The sequence below is a fragment of the Emydura macquarii genome, unplaced genomic scaffold (genome assembly GCF_026122565.2).
Source record: "Emydura macquarii macquarii isolate MOO-44397 ecotype Brisbane River unplaced genomic scaffold, CSIRO-AGI_Emac_v2 contig_1209, whole genome shotgun sequence".
Lineage (NCBI taxonomy): Eukaryota > Metazoa > Chordata > Testudines > Chelidae > Emydura > Emydura macquarii.
In genome coordinates, this window is record NW_027131346.1 from 103,665 (window position 1) to 118,552 (window position 14,888).

Here is a 14,888-nt window from a genome sequence, read left to right on the forward strand (position 1 = left end):
GAGGAGGCCGCTGATTGGTGGAGGCTCGGGAAGAGCCGGCCAATGGAGGAGGTGAAAGTAGAGGATTGGTTGGATCTCGGGGCGGTACCCCCTACGCGCGTGCGTGTGTAGGGACGCGGCCAGCCAATTGGCCGAGCGCGAGGCCCCCGCCTGGGACCCAACAGGGTGGGGTCTGGGGAGCGGTTTGAATTCGAACGAGGAAGGCGGGGCTGAAGAATAGTGCGAGCGCCGCGGCTCGAGCCGCGGGCGGGGGGGGGGGGGTGGGGGGTGGGGCGGGGCGGGGCGGGACGGGACGGGGCGCGCGGGGCCCGGACCCCCGGGTCTGAGGTCGGGGGGCGGGGAGCGGCAACCGTCAGGGGCTCAGGCATCGGGGGGCAGAGGCGCTCGGGCCGCTCACTGAAGTAACATGGGGGGTTGGGCGGGGGGGGCAGAGGTAAGACTGCGGTGCAGATGGGTGCGAGTGGGGGTGGGCTGGGGAAGTTCCTGCCCCCTCCCCCACCCCCAGCGTTCACCTGCCTGTCTCCCCTTCTCCCACAGGTTCACGTCCGACCCCACGGTCCCAGCAGCTCGGAGCAGACCATGGAGAGTGCAGGGGTGTGTCTCACCTTGGGTTGCAGATGCTGAATCGGCTCCCGTTGGGCCTCCCTGTGTGGAATGAGTTTGCTTGGTCTCGGGTGACTCCTCCACTCATGGGCACCAACCAGATCCTGCCCTTTCAGAGGCTCTCCCCATGGCAGGGGGTGTGGTGGGATGGGACGGGGGGAGGGGGGAGCTCTCCCTGCTCTGGGCACCCACAGAGATGTCAGGATGTCTGTATAACAAATGAGTGATTAAGCCTCCTCTCTCCTTCCCAGAGGTCCCCACTTATGGAGCAGAAGGGGAACGCTGAGGGACGGCAGGTGCTGGCTGCAGGGAAGGCTCTTTCCCATTTGCCTGTGCCTGCCTTGAGGCCCAAGCGAGGGCCCAGTGATGAGAATCAGCCTCCAACCGAACAGGTGAGATGTGGCGAGCAGATGTGAAAGGGATGGTTTCTTGTCTCACTTCATTCTCCTGTTCTCCAGGGCTCTGCTCCCAGTGACTGTCTCCTTTCTACCCCTTGCACTAGAAACGGGCCCGAGGACTCCCCATACCCACCAGGAGGATGGCAGCTTCCATAGCCACAACTCTGTCCAAGGCTTCCACAGCAGCTGCAGTACCCAGGATTCAAAGAGCAGGTGAGCTCTGGGGAAGGGTGTGTGCACTAAGGCAGTGCTCTCGGCCTTTCCAGAGTACTGTATCCCTTGCAGGAGTCTGATTTGCCTTGCATACCCCAAGTTTCATGTCACTTAAAAGCTATTTGTTTACAAAATTAGGCATAAACTTACAAAAGTGTCACAGCACACTTACTGAAAAATTGCTGATTTTCTCATTTTTACCATATAATTATAAAATAAATCAATTGGAATATAAGTATTATACTTCCATTTCAGCATATAATATATAGAGCAATATAAACAAGACACTGTATGACTTCACTAGTGTTTACTACTGTAGCCTGTAGTGAAACTAGGCAAATATCTAGAGGAGTTGATGTCCCCCCCGAAAGATCTCTGCATACCCCTGGTTGAGAACCATTGCACTAGAGAATGGGGGGTAGTGTGCCAGTGGGATGCAGGGATCTTTGTGTTCATGAGAACAGGGAGCTGGCACAAGAGGTTAGGTGCTCTGCTGCTAATACAACGAGAGTCCTGTAGCACCTTAAAGACTAACAAATTGCTGTGAGCATAAGCTTTTGTGGGCTGCAACACACTTTTTCAGATGCAATGCTAATGATGGCACTTCATGTCCACCACAGGCCGCCGGGCTTCGCTCCGACCAGGACTGACCATCCCAGCAGCCTCAGTCGCAGGTATTTGTGGGACTGGGGCTTTCGCTCTGATATGAGGCTCCTTGCATCCTGGTGTCACTTGCAAAGCCTAGTACTGTCTCCAGGGCTCGGGGACCTAGCAGTGGGAAGACGGATGGTACTTGCTAATGAGCCGAGCAGCCTCTGCTGGCTGGCAACCCTAAGCATAGTCTCCCTTTAGGTCCTCTCCCTGGGTTGCTCAAGGCTTTACGCACAACTCAGCTGCGTTTCTCCATCAAACACAATACTCCTGAATGTCATGTCTGATTGATTCCAAAAATTCAGGAGATATTCGAGGCATCAGTGGCAGAACTCTAGTGACTTTGTGGGAAACCAGAAAACTGAAAGGGGGAAAATGCGGGGCCCATGGAGTCCCTGCTGTTTTTTTGGCACAGCCACATCCTCTAGCACCTCTGGAATTGTCTGTAGGTCAAACTACTGGTTGTGGGCACTGTGACCCTTCTGTGCCCAGGGTAGCCACCTGAAAATGCCAAGGTCAGGGCAGGCTGCAAAACGAGAGTGGATTTCCCCCAGCACTGGTGGGTGTTGCAGAAGCCAGACTTCCCAACTAGCCACAAACTGTGCTTCTGATTCCCCACACTGGTTATCAAGAAGCCTGTATACAAATACACACAGCCCCCTTTACTGCATTTCAGTCTCTGGCTCCCAATCGGCCACTAGGTCCAGTAAAGAGACCAGTTATTTAAACTTTATGCTCTTTACCAAAAAGGTTCCTCCTGACCCCAAAGGGTCAGCCACAGTACCAGATCATTATAAGTTTAGATCTTACCCAAAATACCACACTGCCAGCAATCCTTTAGTAACTAAAACTAAAGGTTTTATTATAAAAAGAAAGGATAAACAATAAGAGAAATGTTAAAGGATTAAAGCAATCAGATGCATACAAATGATTTGAAAGTCCATATATATCAGGTTTCTAGAAGAATTGTGGAGTTTGCAGGCTTGTATAGTCCCTCTGGTATACATCCAGTACCTGGATGGGTTTCAGTCCTTTGTTTCACAGCTTCAGTTACAAATGACTTGATCCAGAGGTAGATAGAAAAACAAGAAAGTCATGTAGCACTTTAAAGACTAACATTTAATTTCTGCAGGCATAAACTTTCATAGAATAATAGAGTTGGAAGGGACCTCAGGAGGTCATCTAGTCCAACCCCCTGCTCAAAGCAGGACTAACCTCAGATAAATAATCCCAGTGAGGGTTTTGTCAAGCAGTAGCTTGAAGTCTGTTTTTGAAGTTTTTTTTTGTAAAAGTATGGCAACTTCAAAGAGAAACTACTGAGCTTGAACTGATCTGCAAACTTGACGCAATCAAACTGGGTTTAAACAGGGACTTGGAATGGCTATCTCATTACAAGAAGTAATTCTGTCTGTTCACACATTCTCACCTCCTAATCAGTGTCTGTGAATAGGCCTCAACTACTTCCCCATTGTTGTTCCTTAAACTTGGATGTGTATATATATACCTGCCATTTGATTTCTATTTCTTGCATCTGACGAAGTGGGTTACAGCCCACGAAAGCTTGTGCCTTCAGACATTAAATCTGTTAGTCTTTAAAGTGCTACATGACTCTCGTTGTTTTTGCTGTATACAGACTAACACGGCTACCCCCTTAGAGGTAGATAGGTGGCTGAAGGCTGAACCCGAGTGAAGACAAAATGGATTCCATGCACTTGCCTTTTTATGTCCTCTGGCCTTTGCCATGCTGCTTGTGGAATTTCACAGGAACCAAAATGGAGTCCAGAGTCACATGAGCAAGTCCTGGTGACCCATCAGCTATATCCCTGGCATCTCCCTCTGGGCCCCTTGCACCTGTGAATGTCTCAATGGGCCATTAGGCAGGCTATTGTTCTGCAGCCATCCTGTCTGGGGTGTGACCCAGACAGCACAATTTGAAATACAGATATCTCAAACATATCCATAACTTCCATTACACATATAATACAGGAACATAAACATTATCATCTTACTTAGCACATTATAGCCTTTCTAACAGTACCTGACATGGCATATCTCACATAAATTATTATGATGTCAAACAATATAATAAATGCCCCTCTCCCCCCCCCATCCAGCCAGCGTGACAGGCACCCACTAACCCCGTCCAGCATAGTGATACCTCAGCTCATGTCTGCTCCTCCTCCCAATAGTTTACAATCTGAGTATTTCCCAGATGAAAAGAATATGAATGATGGAGGGATTTGATGATGCTGAAGTGGAAATTTTCTGTAATACTTTTTATTGCTCTGCAAGCCTCAGTTTCTTGCTGTACTTTGCACTGCTATTGGGTGGGTGCAGAAGGATTAGAAAGTTGCTCTTGGGGAAGAGCAGGAGATGTGAGGTGTTGTCATGTGACTGTCTAGGGTGGAATGAATGGGTCCTTAAAGGACTGGCTAAAACTGACCCGTGTCAATGGAGTGCACCAAGACAACAGGAGCCCCAAGAACTGAACAATTGATGCTTATTAATCTCCAGCAAGCGGAACATGTGAACTCAGCCTGGGTCAGTGTGGTGGGAATAAGAGTTGGCTGTTGAAAGAAACTCAGCAGTTCTCATCAGGGACTACGGACAAAGGGCCAGAGAGAGGGAGCCAAGTTGACTGATGGCAGCATGGCTTTAGCTCTGGAGAGCCTGGGCCTGGTGATAGCCAGGCTGAGCTCTGTCTTAGCAAAGAGAGGCAAAAGATAACAGAAGGATTTATAGGTTGTGAGGGCCAGGTGACTAATACAGTGTTATCTTGTTTTGGAAAGGCTGTCTGGTGTCACTACAAATACTTGCTGAAAGCGTTGCACCATGAAGGGGTATAATACGAGTCTCCCATGGGAGTCTGGCTTGGTTGAATTTGTTGCAAGAAGCCACAAAGACCCATACCTGGTCTACAGTAGGAAATTAGGTCTGTCTAAATAGATGGCTCAGAGATGTGAAAAATCCACACCCCTGAGTGATGCAGTTAAATCGACCTAACCCCCGGGGTAGACAGTGTTAGGTTGGTGGGAGAATTCTGTCACCCTAGTTACTGCCTCTCGGAGGTGGAGTACCTATGGCAATGGCAGGACCTCTCCTGATGGCATAGATAGTGTCTTCACTGAAGCACTACAGCAGCACAGCTGCAGGATTTTAAGTGTAGACAAGCCCCCTGGTTTGGAGTCTTGGGGGCCATGGGCCTGGCCCTGTAGAAGGGTGTGTGGATCCTTGGGGCCTGGCACACTGAAGGGGTTATGCACAAGGGACTGGTTACAGGCTGGGGTGTAGACCAAACCCTGTGGCTGCCTGACAAGTGGTGGCACAGTGTCAGGTACTGAATGGTTTCAGTGAATGAATTATCAATTTGCCAAGTATCAATTGTTCTGTCCTTGGGGCTCCCATTGTCTTGGCAGATCCTCCATTGATATGGGTCAGTTCCAGCCAGTCCTTTAACAACCCATTTGTTCCACCCAAACAGTTACATGACACAACACTTCCCATCTCTGGCTGTTCCCAAAGAGCAGCACTTGAAATATTTTTCACCCGCTGGACAGCAATGCAAAGTACAGTGGAAAACTGAGGCACACAAAAAACATAAAATATTACAGAAAATTCCCATTTTGTCATGGGGTGCACACAGCCCCTGGCATGGGGGAAAAGGAGATTGGGGACTCCCACAGAGCCATTGGAATGGGGGGGGGGGGGGAGGGCACACAGCCCCTGCCATGGGAGACCCAAAAATGGGAGGTGCACAGCCCTTTCGGATATAGTGGGAAGGGGACACAGAATCCTGTGAGTTATATATAGGGAGTTCGGAAAATATAAGGATGGGAGAGTAGCACACAAGGAGCTTGTAAGGGTAAATAGAAAGATGCAAGGAAACCCTAGTGTCACATTGGGGGGAGCATTTATTATATTTTTTAACATCAGTACATCAGAATCATAATAATTCATGTGAGATATGCCATGTCAGGTACCATTAAAAAGGCTATAATGTGCTAAGTAAGATGATCACGTTCATGTGTTGTGTGTGTATTGGAAGTTATGGACATGTTTGATATATCTGAGTTTCAGAGGGGTAGCTGTGTTAGTCTGTATACAGCAAAAACAATGAGAGTTCTGTGGCACTTTAAAGACTAACAAATTTAATTTTAGCAATACAATATATATCTGTATTTCAACTTGTGCTGTGTCTGGGTGACACCCTAGACAGGATGGCTGCAGCACTAGCCTGCTTAATGGCCCATTAAGAAATTCACAGGTACAATGGGCCCAGGGGGAGAAGCCAGGGATATACCTGATGAATCACCAGGACTTACTCATGTGACTCTGGACTCCATCTTATTCCTGTAAATTTCCACAAGCAGCATGGCAAAGCCCAAAGGACATAAAAGGCAGCTGTACCACATCCATTTTGTCTTCATTTGTCTTCAGCCACTTACCTACCTCTGGATCAACTCATCTACAACTGAACTGAAGGTGTGAAACAGGACTGAGACCCATCCAGGTACTGGATGTATACCAGAAGGACTATACAAGCCTGCAAACTCCACAATTCTATTAGAAACCTGATATATATGGACGTTCAAATAATTTGTATGTGTCTGATTGCTTCAATGCTTTAACATTTCTCTTATAGTTTTGTTTCTTTTTATAATAAACCTTTAGTTTTAGTTACTAAAGGATTGGCTGGCAGCGTGGTATTTTGGGTAAGATCTAAACTTATATTGATCTGGTGCTGTGGCTGACCCTGTGGGATCAAGAGAAATCTTTTTGGTAAAGAGCATAGAGTTTAAATAACTGGTCTCTTTACTGGACCTAGTGGCCGATTGGGAGCCAGAGACTGAAATGCAGTAAAGGGGGCTGTGTATATTTTTATTTTGGCTTCTTGATAACCAATGTGGGGAATCAGAAGCACTGTTTGTGGCTGGTTGGGAAGTCTGACTTCAGTGTCACCCACCAGTGCTGGAAGAATCTGCTCTCGTTTTGCAGCCTGCCCTGACCTTGGCATTCAGGTGGCTGCCCAATGCATGGATGGGTCACATCTAGATCATGCTGGAACTCAGCCTGTGAAAGCTATGAAGCGTGAACCCCCTAGTTTACAAAGAATGTTCAAAAGATCCTGTTTCCTTACACACAGCACTGACAAACAGCAGGTATTTCAGAGTTTCCAAGTCTGCCTCTCCAGTCAGCTCTCTGCTCCCTCTCATAGCCACTCTCACAACTGCTTCACCCCATGACTTGCAACAGAGTGGGGATTATTCCTAATATTTTGAATGACTATTGTCTGTGTCTCGGTTTCCTCTATGTGGTGTGTAGTTAACAGGGTGTGGGGGAGGCTGTTTCCCTTTTCCAGGGACCCAGAGATATAGGTAGGACTGACACCTAGCTTCCTGAGGCCCCATCCCCATGGAGAGTCTCAAGACAATGGCCACTCCAGTTGCCCAGACATTTGGCGCCAAGCAACAAACACCCATGGATGGCCACCCTCCTTAGGAAGCCAGCTGGGGAACAAAGGACTGGGGAGGGGCCAGGTGGGGTTGAAGTCAGGAAAGAAGCTTCTTCTAAAGAGGGCTCTGGACTGACCCAGATGGACTTTGCTGTAACTTTCCATTCTCTGTGTTAACTAAGGGCTTGCTGTGCTGAGTTATAGACATCTAATAAACCCTTCTGCTTTTACAATGCTAGCCGAGAGTCACTCCAGATCAAGGAAGTTGGGGGTGCAAGGCTTCCCTAGGTGTCCAGCTTGCTATGGGGCATTCACAGCTTGAAGCAGGTGTGCTGAAGGCTCTGAGGTTCAGTCCCAGGAGGCAGTGATGACAGGAGGCTTACCCTAGTGAGAATGTGACTCTAAGGGGGCTGACCCATTGAAGGGGTCCTCCTAGGGACTGTTCCAGAGCTGATCAAGAGCAGCAGACCTATGGATCCATGACACTTGCTCTCCCCTTTCCCTCCACAGAGGTCATCAGGAGGCCGGTGCCTGTGGCAGTAGCTCCAAAGATGGGTACGGTGGCAGCAGGAAGGGCTTGGTGTCAAGAAAGGGTGAAGCCAGAGGTGGGAAGGGGAACATCCCTGCTGGCCGCAGCCTCACCTGCCTCCCCCTTCTCCCCACAGCAGCCCCTGCCACAGCTGCAGGGAATGATGGGAAGAAGCGGGCGGCCTGGGACCTGAAGGGCCAGTTGAGTGATATGCGGACCAAGGTGAGCAGCTACAAGGAAAAGGTGCAGAGACTGGATGGGGAGAACAAGCTGCTCAGGAGGCAGCTGCAGGAGCAGGTGACTCAGAACCAGGAACTGAGCAGCCAAGTCAGGTGAGACACCAGAGGACCAAGTGCTGTGAGGGAGGGATCCCTGTCGTTCTGACTGGGGTGGGGACATCCCCTGCCCCATCTCACCCTGCCCCATCTCACCCTGCCCCACCTCTCTGCAGCACACTGAGCTCCACGCTGCACACTTGCCAGGAGCAGGCACAGCAGAGGCTCCACGAGGTGTTGGAGCTGTCAGGCCTGAAGCAGCAACTGGAGGAGCAGGTCACCAGCCATAGTAGGACCATCAGAGAGCTGGAGAGGACCAAGCAGGACCTGTCAGCTCTTCTGGAGACCAGAGAGGTGGGTCTGAGCCTGGGGGCATGATGTTAACTTCCCCCACTGGAGTCAGAGGGCCCTGAACCAGCTCATGTGGCTGAGGCCAGGAAATAAAGCTCAGCTCTTTAGTGGTGTGTTGTGTGGTGCCTGTGGCTGGGGCTGTGCTAGGATCTCCCATAACATGCTGTCCCCTTAACCCAGCTGTGACCTGTCAGATTCCTGTTCAGTAAATAGGTAATGCACCTGTTGGCTTGTCTGCACACTGTACTGTGAGGTACCAGGCCTTACGCAGCAGCTAGGGCAGCTTCAATGCATGGGTTCAATCTGCGCAAGCCTTCTTTCCTATAGCAATGGCTCAGCCTGAGCAAGATTTTACATAGACTTGCTGTGACAGCCTGGAGCAGAGCATGACACTATCCCCCCGTATTGCCAGTGTCACAACCCCACCCTGTTTTCAGGACTTATTCCTATGTCTGGCTGTTCTGCTTTAATTATTGGTCTTGCTGAGAATGATGCACTATAAAGTGACTGCTGTCCTTGTGGGATGTTTCAAAGGAGCCTTTCCCCAGTGTTCAGGCACCCAACTCCCTTTGAAAGTCCCAGTCCTAATGTTGGGCATCTTTGAGTCACCTGCACTGAAAACAATCACTGCTTTCTGCACTGTCGCATTTGTTTCCCACAACAGCATTGCTTTGACCAGGTTATCTGCTACGCACCATATCTAGCAAGTCTGTCGGTAGCTGGGATTCGTACGCATTGGCTTCAGCCCTTCCTTGGCTGTGTGACAACATGGTGGCTTGTGACGGGGGGACATGGATTGTGGTATTCCAGGTGAGTCTCTAACAGTATCCCCTAACTCCTGATCCTACTCCAGGTGAAGCTGAAGCTGGCGGAGGAAGGTCTGGCCCAGAGGGAGCGTGTGAATGAGGAGTTGAGAGACCAGGTGGCTGCCCAACTGCAGATCATGACCCAGCAGGAGGAGCGGTTGCACCAGCTGGAGATGGAGAGGAGGAGGCTACACAATCTAGTGCAGGAGCTCAAGGTGACAGGAGGCTCTCATTGTCCCGCAGCTTGGGGTGGGAGGTGGAGGGGCAGTGTGTTGGAGACAGGAAGAAGATGGGATTGGGAAGGACAGCTAGTGGGAGCTGGGGACAGAGCCTTACCTGCACTGCACTGACATCTCTCCTGTCCCCAGGGTAACATCCGTGTGTTTTGCCGTGTCCGCCCCCTACTGGCATGGGAAAAGGAGATGCAGAAGGGGATGGAGCACCTGCATTTCCCCCTGCAGGACAACAAGGCCCTGGTACTCTCCAAGGTGGAGGAGGTGAGTCCAGGGGCTGGGACACAGCTAGCCCTGTCTCTGTGATAGCCAGCCCTCTGGCCACGCATTGCCTGATATACAGGGCCTTGCAGGGCAGACACTGTGGACATGGCATTGGTGTGGTTAAGTTGGGGCATGCTGATGTAATCTACAACTCACACTACACAGGCACTAGCCTTGGGCACTTTCTCCTGCAGGGATCCCAAGTCAGCCAGCTCAGCTCCAAGCCAAGGAGCGGCTGACTCTGCTTCTGACTTGCTGCTGCTTAAATGTAAGGCTCCTGGTGCTTGGAAACCCTGCTAGCACTTCACAGTCCAGTTGAACCAGGTGCCTTGAGACAAGCCTTCTCCCACCATCCACGGGCTAGCGTTCTCCTGATTAGCTGGCCATGGGTCTGTGTGCATGAACACGTGAAGGAGGGTCAATCTTGGTGTAGATGGCACATACACATTCATGCTAGGGTTGGCAGCATAAGACTCCCAGTGACAGAGAGCCTCCTCCATACCCCTGGGCCAGTGCTTCCCATGGTGACAGCTTGCATCTTATTTGTAGCCTGAATTTGTCTGGCTTCAGCTCCCAGCCACTGGTTTCTCCTTCTGCGTGTCTGCTACCTTAGAGCTTTCAGCTCTTAAATCTCTCCATATGTGTACGTAGAGACCATGATCAAGTCTCCTCTGAGCCTTCCGTTCGATAAGCAGAATAGAGGGAGCTCCTTCAATCTCTTACTGAGGCAGGTTTTCCAGCCTTCAAATCTTGTAGCTTTTCTCTGAACCTTTCCCAGTTTCTCACCACCCTTTGGAAATGTGGATGCCAGATCTGTACAGCATGTCCAGTAACAGTCACAGAGGCTGTATGGAGAGGTGGTACACCCACCCCGTTCCCTGCCAGCACGTTAGAAACCTGGGGCTTCCCCAAAGGGTTCGCTAATCTCAATCTCAAACTCAGCCGAGCGACCAGGGAGTTAATTAGCACTTTGCACCTACCAGTGCTGAATCTCACCTGCCACTGAGCTGCCCTTTCACTCTGCCTGGCTTGGCTCCTCTGGAGATCCTCACAGCCACCTCTTGTCTTAAAGAACCCTCATCTGCAATCATTGCCCCTCGTTACCACTCTGGGGACTTTCCATCAAAAGCAGAGCTTGTTGTCGATTCCCCAGCCCAGGTCTGGGGTCCAGGGAATGAGTCCTATAGACTGACCCACATGTGTCTTTTTCCCTACAGTCCCATGTCGGGCGGGACCGCAAGGGTGATGTGAAATATGATTTCAGCTTTGACCGAGTGTTCTCTCCTGCCTGCTCCCAGGAGGAAGTGTTTGAAGAGATTGCGCTGTTGGTGCAGGTACAGAGCGGGCACAGGGCTTGGAGGACTGGATCTCTGGGAGTATGGAGGGTTACCTCATAGTGACCACTTCCTTCTCCCTCTGTGCAGTCTGCTCTGGATGGGTACCATGTTTGCATCTTTGCCTATGGGCAGACAGGCAGCGGTAAGACCTATACTATGGAGGGGCCAGATGACATGAGCTCTGAGACAATGGGCATGATTCCTCGGGCAGTGCGGCAGGTTTTCCAGGGGGCACGGGAACTGGAGCTCAAGGGCTGGCAGGTGAGTGAGCCTCCCATTCTGCTCCCTAACCCTGTGACTCTGGCAGTGTCCCTGGCCCCTCCTGGCTCTGAAGTTGTTTTTCTCTCTCTCTCACATACCCCAGTACCGTTTCACAGCCAACTTCCTGGAGATCTACAATGAGTCGCTGCGGGACCTGCTGGTGGGGCGTCCAGAGCGGGGTGCCGAGCTGGAGATCAAGCGGGTCAGCCAGAGCAGTGAGGAGCTGCACGTTCCCAACTTGCGTTATGTGTCTGTGGACTCTGAGGATGAGGTGAGCGGAGGTATGGATGTGCTTGAGCCGGTAGGCTTAGGGGCTGTCCTGACTCCACCAACACACCCTGCATCCCCCAGGTACTGAAGCTACTGCGAACAGCCAAGGCTAACCGCTCAGTGGCGAAGACGTCTCTGAATGACCGTTCCTCCCGCAGCCACAGCCTTTTCCAGCTGCGCATTGAGGGCTGGAACCCGAGCCGGGACCTGCACAGTACTTGTGAGTGGGGCTGCCAGAGAATAACTTGAAGGCAGGGCTGGGGGGACCATCTGTGCTGCATCTGCCCTGCTGGTGAGTGGAGGGCTGAGGGAGGTGTCCTTTCCCCAGCCTATCTCATATCATTCCCTCTCCCTCTGCTGCAGCGGTGCTAAGCCTGGTGGACCTGGCAGGCAGTGAGCGGCTGGACAAGTCCCTCTCAAAGGGGGAGCGGCTGCGGGAGACTCAAGCCATCAACACCAGCCTCTCTACCCTGGGGCTGGTCATCATGGCACTTTCCAACAAGGTAACAGCTAGGATGCTTCATCCCCCCCATTAGTAGCAGCCTCTTCTCCAGGGCCATGGTCATACTGCTGTGGACAATGTAACATACCACGTGCACGCATCCTACTGCAGTACAATCCAGGTACTGGCCCTCTCTGTATCTGCCCCCAGGCAGAGTCCTCCCCTGCATGGCATAAGGGAGCCACAGTGAGGCTGAGTGCTGTCTGAGGAATCTCCCTGCCCAGGGGTACCAACATGTCCCACCCTCATGGACAGTGGGGAGCTGACTCCTGTCTTCCCACTCTGCAGGAGCCGCACATACCCTATAGAAACAGCAAGCTTACCTACCTGCTCCAGAACTCGCTGGGCGGCAACTCTAAGATGTGAGTAACGGGGGGGGGGGGAGGAGGGCAGTGCGGCAGTGGAAATAGTAGGGGGGTGGGGGGAGGAAGGGTAAGGGTAAGGTGAGGCACTGTATGGACAGGTAGTGGAGGGAAAGTAGGGGAAGGGTAGGGACTGACTCGAGCAGGGGAATGTGCAGGGCCGGCAGGTGCTGGGGGTGGTGCTACAGGAGAGCTGCTGCCTGCTAACCTCTGCTCTTCCCCTTCCCAACGTCCCCAGGCTGATGTTTGTGAATATCTCCCCGCTGGAGGAGAACTTGTCAGAGTCCCTGAATTCCCTGCGCTTTGCCAGCAAAGTAAGTGACTGACCTGGGTGGGGCTGAGGCAGATGGAAGGTATCTCCATGCTGCAGCTTCCCCCCCTCAACTCCATCTCTCTCCCTTCCAGGTGAATGAGTGCGTCATCGGAACAGCCCAGGCCAACAGGAAGTGAGGGGTGTCACCATCCTGCCTTGGCTGTATCCATGCTGGGGTTGAAGTCCTGTGAGACTAACGCTGCTTGCACCCACTGGGGATGTGGGGTGGTGTATGTGTGTTGTGCACGTCTTGCTTCTTGTTTTTAATAATACGGGCTGGACTCAGTATGAGTGCTGTAAATAAAATAGCTTTTTTACAGCAGCTGGCGGTGTGTGCTGTGTGGGGTGGGGGTGCAGGCCTGCGCCCCAGCTATAGGGTGGCTCTCAGGTGGCCTTGGCTGTATCTTTGTTAGGGGGACCAGATGGTTCCGGCCACCTCTCCTGCCAGATACTCTGCCTGTATTCATCCCCTAGCTTCCTGCGTCTGCTCCCTCTCCCTCCCCTGCCAGTCTTGCGTGCATCCTGCAGGGCCCCCCAGGTTCACTCAAGGGCCTGTGCATAGGAGCCAGGTTCGCCACCGCTCTTCGTCTGCATGGGCACAGGCTCAGTGCTCGCCCCTGTTCCTACCTACTCCGCTGCTCGTGGCCCCTGCTCTGATTGAACTGCAGTAAGCGCGACGGCGCTCCGCTGCTCATGCACCAATGGCCACTCCCACTTCCGTACACGGCTGCTGGCGGCCGCCATGTTTTGTTACGGCACACACGTGACTCAGCTGGCTGGCACGGGACAGGACAGTACGCCTGTACTACTGAACAAAGGCGGCCGCCTTGCTAATGTAAAGCGCAAAAACGCGCAGGCGCAGTAGGTACCCGTCGGAGGAGGCCGAGCAGGGGTGCCATCTTCTCGGGAAGATTTCGAGCTGCACATGCGTAAATGCAACTGTCAGATGCCATCTTGTCACTTGGCTTTCAGCAAGCCGCGCGTGCGCACTGAGCAGGCGTGGGGTGGGGGGCGGTGCTAGGAAGGGTTTCCGGGTGTAGACCGGCATGGTGAACGGTCACCTAGCCCCTCCATAGACGGCCTGGAACCGTCCACACACCTCCCCTAGATGGAATGGAACAGTCCGCCCCTCTCCTTCAAGGGGCAGCAGAACAGCCCACCTGACGGGACTGACTAGCTAGCTCGGCCCCCAGGCCGCTGATTGGCGAAACGGGATCAGGTGACATGAGCGAGAGGACGGTACTTTCCGTACAAGAAGATGGCCGCGCCCATAGGCGGAAACCTATGCTATGGTCCGCACAAGAAGACGGCAGCGGCTCGCTACGACTAGACGGTTTGTTTGGTCTCGTTCGCTCATTGGCTCGACGTATAGCAACGTAGTGACGCCCTTGTCGTGGGTAGCGCCAGCCTCTCGCTGTGATTGGACCGGAGCCTCCGAAACTATGGCGGCGCCCGCTGGTGACAGAAAGGGGCAGTTCCGGTCCTGCGCAATGGGGTGAGGAGGGGAAATCGGTTTTTCCGGTGCTGCTCGGGATTTCGGAGGCGGAACCAGGAGATGGGTGAGAGGAAAGCGCGGGCTGGGGCAGAGCTGGCGGGTCGGGTCCAGGGCCTGGGTGGGCAGTATGGGGTGGAGTGAGGCTTGGAGTGTGGGGGCTGTGTGGGGCTCAGGCGGGCCGGGGTGTGTGGGGCTCAGGCGGGGGTGGGGCCGGGTGTGTGAGTGTGTGTGTGGAGGATGTGTGGAGCCTGGGGGGCGGGGCCGGGTGTGTGTGTGGAGGGTGTGTGGGGTCTGGGGGGCGGGGCCAGGTGTGTGTGTGTGTGGAGGATGTGTGGGGCTTGGGCGGAGCTGGGGGTGTGCGTGGGGTTCAGGTGGGGTGTGGGGCTTAGGGTGGGGGACGTGTGGGCTTGGGGGCAGCAGGAAGTGGAGGATATGGGGGGCTTGGGGAGTAGGGCCTGGAGGGGGGGTGAAGAGCTGGGGTATCTGTAGGGTCAGCATGATTGGAGTTGGGGCTGGGAGGGAAGCAAACCCTGGGGGCTGTGAAGTGGGGACTAGGCCCTGGAGGAGGGGTCT

The 14,888-nt window shown here is 52.8% G+C and overlaps 1 protein-coding gene across 1 annotated transcript; it reads left to right on the top strand.

Annotated features, from left to right (window-relative positions):
* Positions 1–32: 32 nt before the first annotated feature.
* Positions 33–13,593, top strand: KIFC1 (kinesin family member C1). The gene is made up of 18 exons (XM_067546958.1): positions 33–57; positions 538–594; positions 855–995; positions 1,106–1,214; positions 1,835–1,888; positions 7,828–7,872; positions 7,983–8,178; positions 8,298–8,475; positions 9,326–9,493; positions 9,647–9,775; positions 10,993–11,109; positions 11,200–11,373; positions 11,477–11,644; positions 11,725–11,863; positions 12,007–12,146; positions 12,434–12,507; positions 12,746–12,821; positions 12,913–13,593. The coding sequence occupies exons 1-18, from the start codon at positions 43–45 to the stop codon at positions 12,955–12,957; spliced, it is 2,025 nt and encodes a 674-aa protein (XP_067403059.1). The 5' UTR covers positions 33–42; the 3' UTR covers positions 12,958–13,593.
* Positions 13,594–14,888: the final 1,295 nt, after the last annotated feature.

Coding starts and splice junctions, on each gene's coding strand:
- KIFC1 (XM_067546958.1), top strand. Junction 595..854: donor AGACCATGGAGAGTGCAGGG/GTGTGTCTCACC, acceptor TCTCCTTCCCAG/AGGTCCCCACTTATGGAGCA. Junction 11,645..11,724: donor CTGTGGACTCTGAGGATGAG/GTGAGCGGAGGT, acceptor TGCATCCCCCAG/GTACTGAAGCTACTGCGAAC.